This window comes from Oncorhynchus kisutch, linkage group LG12, assembly GCF_002021735.2.
Source record: "Oncorhynchus kisutch isolate 150728-3 linkage group LG12, Okis_V2, whole genome shotgun sequence".
NCBI lineage: Eukaryota > Metazoa > Chordata > Actinopteri > Salmoniformes > Salmonidae > Oncorhynchus > Oncorhynchus kisutch.
The window spans coordinates 5,403,069-5,415,147 of record NC_034185.2 but is presented as its reverse complement, the minus strand read 5'-3'; the positions used below and the strand labels follow the sequence as shown (position 1 = coordinate 5,415,147).

Genomic DNA, 12,079 nt, shown 5'->3' with positions numbered 1-12,079 from the left:
TTTGACCCCGACGTTGAGAACAAAATGGTCACCTCTCATTGGTCTGATAAACAGGCGGCAGTCAGACTGCATTACTCAACGGTTTGACGCTGTTAGAGTGATGTCACACTGACATTACATCACACAACCTTCTATTCAAATGTGCGTGTCGGTGTCTGTCTGTGTCTGTCTGTGTCTGTGTGTCTGTCTGTGTGCGTGCGTGTCTGTGTCTGTGTGTCTGTCTGTGTGCGTGTCTGTCTGTGTGTCTGTGTGTGTCTGTGTGTGTGTGTGTCTGTGTGTGTGTGTATTTTCCAGCCTCTGTCTGTTTTTTTCTCCTGAATGAGAAACTGTAAGAATGAAACATGAGACGACAACCTCTACTGTGACGACAACACCAACACTACAACTGTCCTCTGGTCAGACCTAATCACACTAAACCAACACTACAACTGTCCTCTGGTCAGACCTAACCACACTACAACTGTCCTCTGGTCAGACCTAACCACACTACAACTGTCCTCTGGTCAGACCTAAGCACACTACAACTGTCCTCTGGTCAGACCTAAGCACACTACAACTGTCCTCTGGTCAGACCTAAGCACACTACAACTGTCCTCTGGTCAGACCTAAGCACACTACAACTGTCCTCTGGTCAGACCTAAGCACACTACAACTGTCCTCTGGTCAGACCTAACCACACTACAACTGTCCTCTGGTCAGACCTAACCACACTACAACTGTCCTCTGGTCAGACCGAACCACACTACAACTGTCCTCTGGTCAGACCTAACCACACTACAACTGTCCTCTGGTCAGACCTAACCACACTACAACTGTCCTCTGGTCAGACTTAACCACACTACAACTGTCCTCTGGTCAGACTTAACCACACTACAACTGTCCTCTGGTCAGACCTAACCACACTACAACTGTCCTCTGGTCAGACCTAACCACACTACAACTGTCCTCTGGTCAGACCTAACCACACTACAACTGTCCTCTGGTCAGACTTAACCAGACCTGAGTCAAATACACATCAAACACTGTGTTTGATTCATGCATTTGAAATGCACTGAGTAAATCAAACATTAGGAACCCCTTCCTAACACACCCCTTTTTCCCTCAGAACAGCCTCAATTCGTCGGGGACATGGGGCTCTACAAGGTGTCGATAGCGTTCCACAGGGATGCTGGTCCATGTTGACTCCAATGATTCCCACAGTTGTGTCAAGTGGGCTGGATGTCCTTTGGGTGGTGGACCATTCTTGATACACACAGGAAACTGTTGAGCTTGGAAAAACCCAGCAGCGTTGCAGTTCTTGACACAAACCGGTGCGCCTGGCACCTACTACCATAACTGGTTTAAAAGCACTTAAATATTTTGTCTTCCCCATTCACCTTTTGAATGGCACACATACACAATCCATGTCTCAATTGTCTCAAGGCTTAAAAATCCTTATTTAACCCGTCTCCTCCCCTTCATCTACACTGATTGAAGTGGATTTAACAAGTGACATCAATAAGGGATCATATCTTTCACCTGGTCAGTCTGTCATGGAAAGAGCAGGTGTTCTTAATGTTTTATACACTCAGTGTAGGTTTGATGTTATGTGTGGTAGTGGTTTTTACCATGGAGACGCATTATGGCCTGGGGATTGTCCTGCAACCCACAGGGCAAAGTGTTGTTGTTCTGCCCTTGTGGAACCATGATGTTGTGTCCCTCTGACCGCGGGACAATGGCATTGGGTCCGGTCGACATCTGTGTAGACCTGTCCCGGGTGTCCCCTCTGTCCCCGGCGTCTCTGGACCCTCTGCTGTCCATGGTGTGGAACTTGATGTCCCTGAAGGGGGTGCCCCAGCACTGTGAGGCCGGATGCTGAAGAGACATGTCCTCCTCCTCATCATCCATTAGGAGCCTCAGCGGTAGTCTCCCTACAGGAGAGAGGGACACATTAGAACAGGATGAGTGAGGGAGTGAGTGTGAGAGTGAGTGTGAGAGTGTGAGAGTAGGAGAGTGAGCGAGTGAGCGAGTGAGCGAGTGAGTGTGAGAGTGAGTGTGAGAGTGTGAGAGTGAGCGAGTGAGTGTGAGAGTGTGAGAGTGTGAGAGTGTGAGAGTGAGTGAGTGAGTGAGTGAGTGAGAGTGAGTGAGTGAGAGTGTGAGTGTGAGAGTGAGTGAGAGTGTGAGTGTGAGTGAGAGTGAGTGAGTGTGAGAGTGTGAGAGTGTGAGAGTGAGTGAGTGTGAGAGTGTGAGAGTGTGAGAGTGTGAGAGTGTGAGAGTGAGTGAGTGTGAGTGAGAGTGAGAGTGAGAGTGAGAGTGAGAGTGAGAGTGAGTGAGAGTGAGAGTGAGAGTGTGAGAGTGTGAGAGTGTTGTAGTGTGAGAGTGTGAGAGTGAGTGAGTGAGAGTGAGTGAGAGTGAGTGAGAGTGAGAGTGAGAGTGTGAGAGTGTTGTAGTGTGAGAGTGTGAGAGTGTGAGAGTGTGAGAGTGAGAGTGTGAGAGTGTGAGAGTGTTGTAGTGTGAGAGTGTGAGAGTGAGAGTGAGAGTGAGAGTGTGAGAGTGTTGTAGTGTGAGAGTGTGAGAGTGAGTGAGTGTGAGTGAGAGTGAGAGTGAGTGAGAGTGAGAGTGTGAGAGTGTGAGAGTGTTGTAGTGTGAGAGTGTGAGAGCGAGTGAGATAAAGGCCCTCCTCTTTAGTGTCTGTGACAGAGACATGGGGGAAGTTACTGTAAATCACGTGGAACATCACTTTGGCGACCAGCAATTCTTGAGGGGAAAAAAAAAGTCTCAATAGCAATCGAAGCTGTAGTTATACAAGAGCTGCTGAACTTGAGGAAGTGGATGGAATGATTCATCATTAGACATTCATAACAGGTGCAAAAACACAAGGGGATGTGTGGTAATACCAAACCACAATCACTTCAACAACAAAAAACACACCTTTTCTCAAAAGCCAGTTTAAAAATCAACCTGATTTTTGTGAGTTCCCTTTCACATCGGTGTCATGAGGCAGCAGTCACAGAGTATGGGGACCTAGCGTAAGCCTGGAAAGGCTGCTCTCAATATGCCATCGCTCATTACACACACACACACACACACACACACACACACACACACACACACACACACACACACACACACACACACACACACACACACACACACACTTGAGCAGAGCTGCTCCTGATAAAAGTGTCAGCCAACAATAGAGTGCGAACAGACGTGGCGTAAAGCTACCTAACGGTCCGGTCCCTCTCTTCCCAGGGTGAAAACACAGTTCCTGCTGAAACTCCAAGCGTCCGCCACAATGAAAGAGCTTCATGGAGCAGAAAGAAAAACAAAACAAGTTTCACTGCACACGCCCCCCTCCTTCCCCCTCTCCACCCTCCTTCCCTCTCCACCCCTCCTTCCCTCTCTCTCTCCACCCCTCCTTCCCCCTCTCCACCCCTCCTTCCCCCTCCTTCCCTCTCTCTCTCCACCCCTCCTTCCCTCTCTCCCCTCCTTCCCTCTCCCCCTTCCTTCCCTCTCTCCACCCCTCCTTCCCTCTCTCCACCCCTCCTTCCCTCTCCACCGCTCCTTCCCTCTCTCTCCCCTCCTTCCCTCTCCACCGCTCCTTCCCTCTCTCCCCTCCTTCCCTCTCTCTCCCCTCCTTCCCTCTCTCCACCCCTCCTTCCCTCTCTCCACCCCTCCTTCCCTCTCTCCCCCCCCTCCTTTCCTCTCTCTCTCCACCCCTCCCTCTCTCCCCCTCTCTCCCCCCTCCCTCTCTTTCTCTCTCCCCCTCTCTCCCTCTCCCCCCCTCCTTCCCCCCCACTCTCTTTCTCTCTCCCTCTCTCGCCTCCTTCCCTCTCTCTCTCCCCCCTTCCCTCTCTCTCTCCCCCCTCCTTCCCTCTCTCTCCCCCCTCTTTCCCTCTCTCTCCCCCTCCTCTTTCCCTCTCTCTCCCCCCTCCTTCCCTCTTCCCCCCCCTCCTTCCCTCTCCCCCCCCCCTTCTTCCCTCTCTCCCCCTCCTTCCCTCTCTCTCCCCCCTCCTTCCCTCTCTCTCTCCACCCCTCCTTCCCTCTCTCTCCCCCCTTCCCTCTCCCCTCTCTCTCCCCCTTCCTTCCTTCCCTCTCTCTCCCTCCCTCTCTCCTCCCCTTCCCTCTTCCCCCCCTCCTTCCCTCTCTCCCCCCCTTCTTCCCTCTCTCCCCCTCCTTCCCTCTCTCTCCCCCCTCCTTCCCTCTCTCTCTCCACCCCTCCTTCCCTCTCTCTCCCCCCCTTCCCTCTCTCCCCTCTCTCTCCCCCTTCCTTCCTTCCCTCTCTCTCCCTCCCTCACTCTCTCCCCACCGCCTTCCCTCTCTCTCCCTCTCCCTCTCCCCCCTCCTTCCCTCTCTCTCCCTCTCCCCACCGCCTTCCCTCTCTCTCCCTCTCCCCCCCTCCATCCCTCTCTCTCCCTCTCCCCCCCTTCTCTCTCTCTCCCCCCCTCTTTCCCTCTCTCTCCCCCCTCCTTCCCTCTTCCCCCTCCTTCCCTCTCTCCCCCCCCTTCTTCCCTCTCTCCCCCTCCTTCCCTCCTCCCTCTCTCCCCCCTTCCTTCCCTCTCCCCCCCCCTCTTTCCCTCTCTCTCTCCCCCCTTCCCTCTTTCCCCCTCCCTCTCCCCCCTCCCTCTCTCCCCCCTTCCCGCTCTCTCTCCCCCCTCCTTCCCTCTCTCTCTCCCCCTTCCCTCCCTCTCTCTCCCCTCCCTCTCCTTCCCCCCTCTCTCTCTCCCTCCCTCTCCTTTCCTCTCTCTCTCTCTCTCTCCCCTGCCCTCTCTCTCTCTCCCCCCCTCTCTCTCTCCCCCCCCTCCTTCCCTCTTTCCCCCCTCCTTCCCTCTCTCCCCCTCCCCCCCTCTACCCTCCTTTCCACTCTCCTCCCCTCCTTCCCTCTCTCTCTCTCCCCTCCCTCCTCCTCCTTTCCCCTCTCTTCCCCCCTCCTTCCCCCTCTCTCTCTCTCTCTCTCTCCCCTCCCACCTCCTCCTTTCCCCTCTCTCCCCCCTCCTTCCCCCTCTCTCTCTCTCCCCCTCCATTATTGTTTTTGATTCTGTCATAAAGAGCACATGTTCAACTTCATAAAAAAAGTTTTTTTTCCCATCTTGTAAAAAATATACCAACATGAATACAATTTATTTGATTTTAATTTAAATGTATGGCAAACAAAAAATAATTGGCCAAATCATATTGTAATGAATAAAAAAATACATTTAAATGCAAACATTTTGTATTTATTTATGTCGGCATATATTTTACAAGACATTTCCAAATAGTTTGATGATGATGAGCAGACTCTCCCCCCTTCCCTCTCTCTCTCCCCCCTCCCTCTCCCTCTCTCTCCCCCCCTTCCCTCTCTCTCTCCCCCCTCCCTCTATCTCCCCCCTCCCTCTCCCTCTCTCTCCCCCCCTTCCCTCTCTCTTTCCCCCCCCTCTCTCTCTCCCTGTCCCCCCTCCTCCCCCCCCTCCTTTCCTCTCTCCCCCCCTCACTGGGCAGTGTTTCACCTGGATATCTGTCTTTGGCAGGGCGGTGGCGCAGAGCTTAGGCAAATGATACCCGATGAAGCACTACTAGTCACTTTCCTATGGTACTACAGTGTAACTTCAGATACTATGAACACAACTAGTAAGTAAACCACACTGTCAGTGGGCAGAAGGGTTTCACACACACACACCACACCCGACAGGCATGCCAACTTCTACTGCACGGTCACAGGGGCTGAGACTGCAGAGGAGAGTAGTTCCCTCTTCCCTCTGCTGTTCAGTCTGTGCACTGGGCTCTCTTCCACCTCTCTCTCTCTGTCTGTCTTCCACCTCTCTCTCTCTGTCTCTCTTCCACCTCTCTCTCTCTCTGTCTCTCTTCCACCTCTCTCTCTCTGTCTGTCTTCCACCTCTCTCTCTCTGTCTGTCTGTCTTCCACCTCTCTCTCTCTGTCTGTCTGTCTTCCACCTCTCTCTCTCTGTCTGTCTGTCTTCCACCTCTCTCTCTCTGTCTGTCTGTCTTCCACCTCTCTCTCTCTGTCTGTCTTCCACCTCTCTCTCTCTGTCTCTCTTCCACCGTCTGTCTTCCACCTCTCTCTCTCGGTCTGTCTTCCACCTCTCTCTCTCTGTCTGTCTTCCACCTCTCTCTTTCTGTCTGTCTTCCACCTCTCTCTCTCTGTCTCTCTTCCACCTCTCTCTCTGTCTGTCTTCCACCTCTCTCTCTCTGTCTGTCTTCCACCTCTCTCTCTCTGTCTGTCTTCCACCTCTCTCTCTCTGTCTGTCTTCCACATCTCTCTCTCTGTCTGTCTTCCACCTCTCTCTCTCTGTCTGTCTTCCACCTCTCTCTCTCTGTCTGTCTTCCACCTCTCTCTCTCTGTCTGTCTTCCACCTCTCTCTCTCTGTCTGTCTTCCACCTCTCTCTCTCTGTCTGTCTTCCACCTCTCTCTCTCTGTCTGTCTTCCACCTCTCTCTCTCTGTCTGTCTTCCACCTCTCTCTCTCTGTCTGTCTTCCACCTCTCTCTCTCTGTCTGTCTTCCACCTCTCTCTCTCTCTGTCTGTCTTCCACCTCTCTCTCTCTCTGTCTCTCTTCCACCTCTCTCTCTCTGTCTCTCTTCCACCTCTCTCTCTCTGTCTGTCTTCCACCTCTCTCTCTCTGTCTGTCTTCCACCTCTCTCTCTCTGTCTGTCTTCCACCTCTCTCTCTCTGTCTGTCTTCCACCTCTCTCTCTCTGTCTGTCTTCCACCTCTCTCTTTCTCTGTCTTCCACCTCTCTCTCTCTGTCTGTCTTCCACCTCTCTCTCTCTGTCTGTCTTCCACCTCTCTCTCTCTGTCTGTCTTCCACCTCTCTCTCTCTGTCTGTCTTCCACCTCTCTCTCTCTGTCTCTCTTCCACATCTCTCTCTCTGTCTCTCTTCCACATCTCTCTCTCTCTTCCACATCTCTCTCTCTGTCTCTCTTCCACATCTCTCTCTCTGTCTCTCTTCCACATCTCTCTCTCTGTCTCTCTTCCACATCTCTCTCTCTCTGTCTCTCTTCCACATCTCTCTCTCTCTGTCTCTCTTTCACATCTCTCTCTCTCTGTCTCTCTTTCACATCTCTCTCTCTCTGTCTCTCTTCCACATCTCTCTCTCTCTCTGTCTCTCTTCCACATCTCTCTCTCTCTCAGTCTCTCTTCCACATCTCTCTCTCTCTCAGTCTCTCTTCCACATCTCTCTCTCTCTCTCTGTCTCTCTTCCACATCTCTCTCTCTCTCTCTCTTCCACATCTCTCTCTCTCTCTCTTCCACATCTCTCTCTCTCTCTCTCTCTCTCTCTCTCTCTGTCTTCCACCTCTCTCCCTTTATTGGCAGAAGGTCAAGGCGCAAGGTAGGCTGTATACCCAGGCACCTGCTTTTGTGACAGGCTATGGGAGAATGCAGTACTAGGCATCATTGGCACAGCACAGCCTGTCTAAATGGTGTGTATTTTCTAATTACCATGAAATTGGTTTGAAAAATATATATATAATTCCTAATCATGTCTAATTATTGGATATGAAATAGGTTACAATCTAAACGAAATGGCTTTTAAAAACGTTTTTCTTCATAATTCAAAGTCATCCTAGAAATCGGGGTGAATTTGGGGGCATGTGGTGCTAGTCTGGGGAACCCCCATTAGCCTACATTCATCTGTTGAGGCAACCTGGATTCAGGGGTCGACGTAACATAGTAAATGTATATCCGGGACACTCAAATTAGTATGATATGTTACGTTTCGTATTGTATGTATTCATTTGTGGATGTCCATTATCCATTAGGTATTATATGTTACGAATTACAATTCGTATGATATATTATTAATGGCAAATCATACAATATATTATGAATTTGGAAACGTACGATATGCTACGAATTCCAATTTGTTCTGGCTAATGTTAGCTAGGTGGCTAAAGCTAACATTAGCTAACATGCTAAATAGTTGCAAAGTAGCTAAAAAAAAGTGGTAAGTAGTTTCAAAGTTGCTAATCATATATAAAAAAAACTGCTAATGTTGACCGTGATAAGATTTGAACACGCAAACTTTGGCTTGCTAGACATTAGCCTTACATGCCTACCCATCCACCCCAACAAACTACACTACTTTTGTTTTTGCTTATTTGGATAGGGACAAACACATGGACACATTGAGCAAACGATCGTCTGACGCATTGCACTATAGTGTTTCTAGCTCACGCAACAACAACAAAAAAGTTCAACACTCGTCCTTAGATGGACTTGAAGTGGAAACAGGGGGAAAATAAATAAATAAATACATAATCAAACTAGTATAATAAAATAAACATAGCATAACACATCATAGTTCATAGACATTTTTGGGGGGGTGTTTATTTAGAATGTACTAAAAAAGATTCCAACCGTTTGTGTTCTTCTGATAGAGTGTTCCATGTGCATGTGCACCTCTGAAGGTCTAGGACTGGCCTATAGAGGTTTTATGTAGAGGGACCCTGCCTTTTCCCCTGGTGGACATTCCAGTCCGTTGCAGCTTCTGGTCAGGGATTCAGGGGAAGACCATCGAGACACCTTTAAAGACTGGCTTCACGTTTGCAAATCTGATGACGTGTTCAAAGCTCAGTACATTGTACTTTTTTTTTTTTAATGATGTGACAGTGATGTGCGATATGGGTCCAGTATTTTCAGCGCACTATATCTCACTATATCATACTAATTTGAGTGTCACGGATTTATGTTTAATATGTTATGTACATTTACGTAATTTAGTTGACGCTCTTATCCATAGTGACTTACAGGAGCAATTTAGGTAAAGTGCCTTGCTCAAGGGCACATCAACAGACCCCCCCCTAGTCGGCTCAGAGATTCGAACCAGCAGCCTTTCGGTTATTGGCCCAAAGCTCTTAACCGCTATGCTACCTGCCGCCCAACATGTCTAGTCTATGAGACCAGGCTGGTTGAGGTTCGCGTGGCAAGCAGGCTGCCATGGGCCGTCACTCTCCAAGTAAACAAACCGTTTATGGTTCTGTGTGCGTAGCAAATATGTTATAACGTGATACTGACGTGCGATAAACATAGTGTCGTGTAAATTACATATTGATTTAGCTTTGGACATTGTAGCGAAAACAATACATGACAGTGCGACAGACTCTGCCAGGGTTAATTATGAGGAAAACGTCATTAATTTCTCCCGTGCAGCGAAATCATTCCCATCTCAATCTGATATCAGTCGCGCGAGTTGGGACGCTCAACTCCCTTGTTGTCGGATTTTTATTTGGCCTATCAATTCCAGACATACATCCAAAAACATTCTTACTACAGGTCAACCACAACACAAAATGTCATCTAAAATCGGATTTTCTAAACAACAGTGGTGTGTGGAAACAAGGCAAGAAGCAGAACAACTGATCCGCACTTTCATTCTATTCAGTCACTCAATCAATTAATTATCAGCTAAATAGGCTAATTTTAATTGATTCAAAAATGCATTAATTAACTCGTTTAAAGGCCCCCCTTGATTGCGCTGCCTGGAGGCTATTTCACTGTAAACAGAAAGCGGTTGACAGACAATCCATCACACACAACCCGATGACGGAACATGTTCACCGCATTTGTTTACAAACTGGGTGACCCGGCAGCGCACTGACAACTTCAACCAAAATATACAAATGTCATTTTTATAAACAACCCTACGAACTGAATCATATGTAGGACTCACCGCCAGTTAAGTAAGTTACTTTCGTTGTGATTGGTGGTATCTTGTCAACTTGTCGTTACTGATTCTCCAGAATTAAATAGAGCTGCGTATCCTTCAACCTCTTGCATTTACAGTCTCTCAGATGAACGTTTGCTGTTTCTGTACAAGCGTTTTTTCTCTCTCTCAAGTACCAGTGACAAATCGGTCCGCCCAGACAAGGCGAATAAAATATGGAAATCAATTCTCTTAAAGTGACAGTCCATCAATTTGTTGGTCTGCCTTGCCATCACGCAAAACCCATGTCAATAAAAACGCTCTTTCGTGATTTATTAGGTGTGCTTGCTGAAGACAAAGCACAGATTTAGCTTTCTTACATATTCATATTCATATTATTTTATTTAACCTTTATTTAACTAGGCAAGTCAGTTAAGAACAAATTCTTATTGACAATGACGGCCTAGGAACAGTGAGTTAACTGGTCTAGGAACAGTGGGTTAACTGCCTGTTCAGGGGGCAGAACTACAGATTATTGTGGCGCTTGCAAAACATAATCTCCCAGTAACATCTTCAATATACTTCTTCTTCTTATTATTCTTTATCACTCAACTCCTATATTGTTTAGGCTGAAATGTTTAAAATGTGTTGATATCTTTTATACTTTCCAAGTTATACATTTAGTTTAGTCCTTCTTTTGGTCAATGCTTCATTCACTTTCATGGCATGTAACACAAATCAGGGAACTCTGACCACTTTGCAACAATTTAGACAAAAAAGTCAGAGCAATATGACATCTTCGTCTCCTTCTCTGCTATTCAAATGCAATATGACATCTTTGTCTCCTTCTCTGCTATTCAAATGCAATATGACATCTTCGTCTCCTCTGCTATTCAAATGCAATATGACATCTTCGTCTCCTTCTCTGCTATTCAAATGCAATATGACATCTTCGTCAACTTCTCTGCTATTCAAATGCAATATGACATCTTCGTCTCCTTCTCTGCTATTCAAATGCAATATGACATCTTCGTCAACTTCTCTGCTATTCAAATGCAATATGACATCTTCGTCAACTTCTCTGCTATTCAAATGCAATATGACATCTTCGTCTACTTCTCTGCTATTCAAATGCAATATGACATCTTCGTCTCCTTCTCTGCTATTCAAATGCAATATGACATCTTCGTCTCCTTCTCTGCTATTCAAATGCAATATGACATCTTCGTCTCCTTCTCTGCTATTCAAATGCAATATGACATCTTCGTCAACTTCTCTGCTATTCAAATGCAATATGACATCTTCGTCTCCTTCTCTGCTATTCAAATGCAATATGACATCTTCGTCAACTTCTCTGCTATTCAAATGCAATATGACATCTTCGTCAACTTCTCTGCTATTCAAATGCAATATGACATCTTCGTCTACTTCTCTGCTATTCAAATGCAATATGACATCTTCGTCAACTTCTCTGCTATTCAAATGCAATATGACATCTTCGTCAACTTCTCTGCTATTCAAATGCAATATGACATCTTCGTCAACTTCTCTGCTATTCAAATGCAATATGACATCTTCGTCAACTTCTCTGCTATTCAAATGCAATATGACATCTTCGTCTCCTTCTCTGCTATTCAAATGCAATATGACATCTTCGTCAACTTCTCTGCTATTCAAATGCAATATGACATCTTCGTCAACTTCTCTGCTATTCAAATGCAATATGACATCTTCGTCTACTTCTCTGCTATTCAAATGCAATATGACATCTTCGTCTCCTTCTCTGCTATTCAAATGCAATATGACATCTTCGTCTCCTTCTCTGCTATTCAAATGCAATATGACATCTTCGTCTCCTTCTCTGCTATTCAAATGCAATATGACATCTTCGTCAACTTCTCTGCTATTCAAATGCAATATGACATCTTCGTCTCCTTCTCTGCTATTCAAATGCAATATGACATCTTCGTCAACTTCTCTGCTATTCAAATGCAATATGACATCTTCGTCAACTTCTCTGCTATTCAAATGCAATATGACATCTTCGTCTACTTCTCTGCTATTCAAATGCAATATGACATCTTCGTCAACTTCTCTGCTATTCAAATGCAATATGACATCTTCGTCAACTTCTCTGCTATTCAAATGCAATATGACATCTTCGTCTACTTCTCTGCTATTCAAATGCAATATGACATCTTCGTCTACTTCTCTGCTATTCAAATGCAATATGACATCTTCGTCTTCTTCTCTGCTATACAAATGCAATATGACATCTTCGTCTACTTCTCTGCTATTCAAATGCAATATGACATCTTCGTCTTCTTCTCTGCTATACAAATGCAATATGACATCTTCGTCTACTTCTCTGCTATTCAAATGCGGAACAACAATATCTGCTACGGCTCAAACGATACCGTTGTTTTCGTAACCGCATCAACATTTTCTTAAACTTTT

General features: G+C 46.8%; 1 protein-coding gene across 2 annotated transcripts in view; it reads right to left on the bottom strand.

Annotated features, from left to right (window-relative positions):
- LOC109884558 (BCL2 modifying factor 2) overlaps window positions 1-9,839 on the bottom strand; it is a 41,053-nt gene extending 31,214 nt beyond the window's left edge. Inside the window, exons 1-2 of one of the 2 annotated variants that reach the window (XM_031836762.1) lie at window positions 9,650-9,839; window positions 1,608-1,910 (exon numbers count right to left, since the gene is read on the bottom strand). In XM_031836762.1, coding sequence (XP_031692622.1) covers window positions 1,608-1,887 — 280 coding nt within the window. In that variant the 5' untranslated portion in view covers window positions 1,888-1,910; window positions 9,650-9,839. The remainder of the gene's footprint in view (window positions 1-1,607; window positions 1,911-9,649) is intronic. The other variant, XM_031836761.1, reaches the window with a different exon arrangement.
- Between the last annotated feature and the right edge of the window lie 2,240 nt (window positions 9,840-12,079).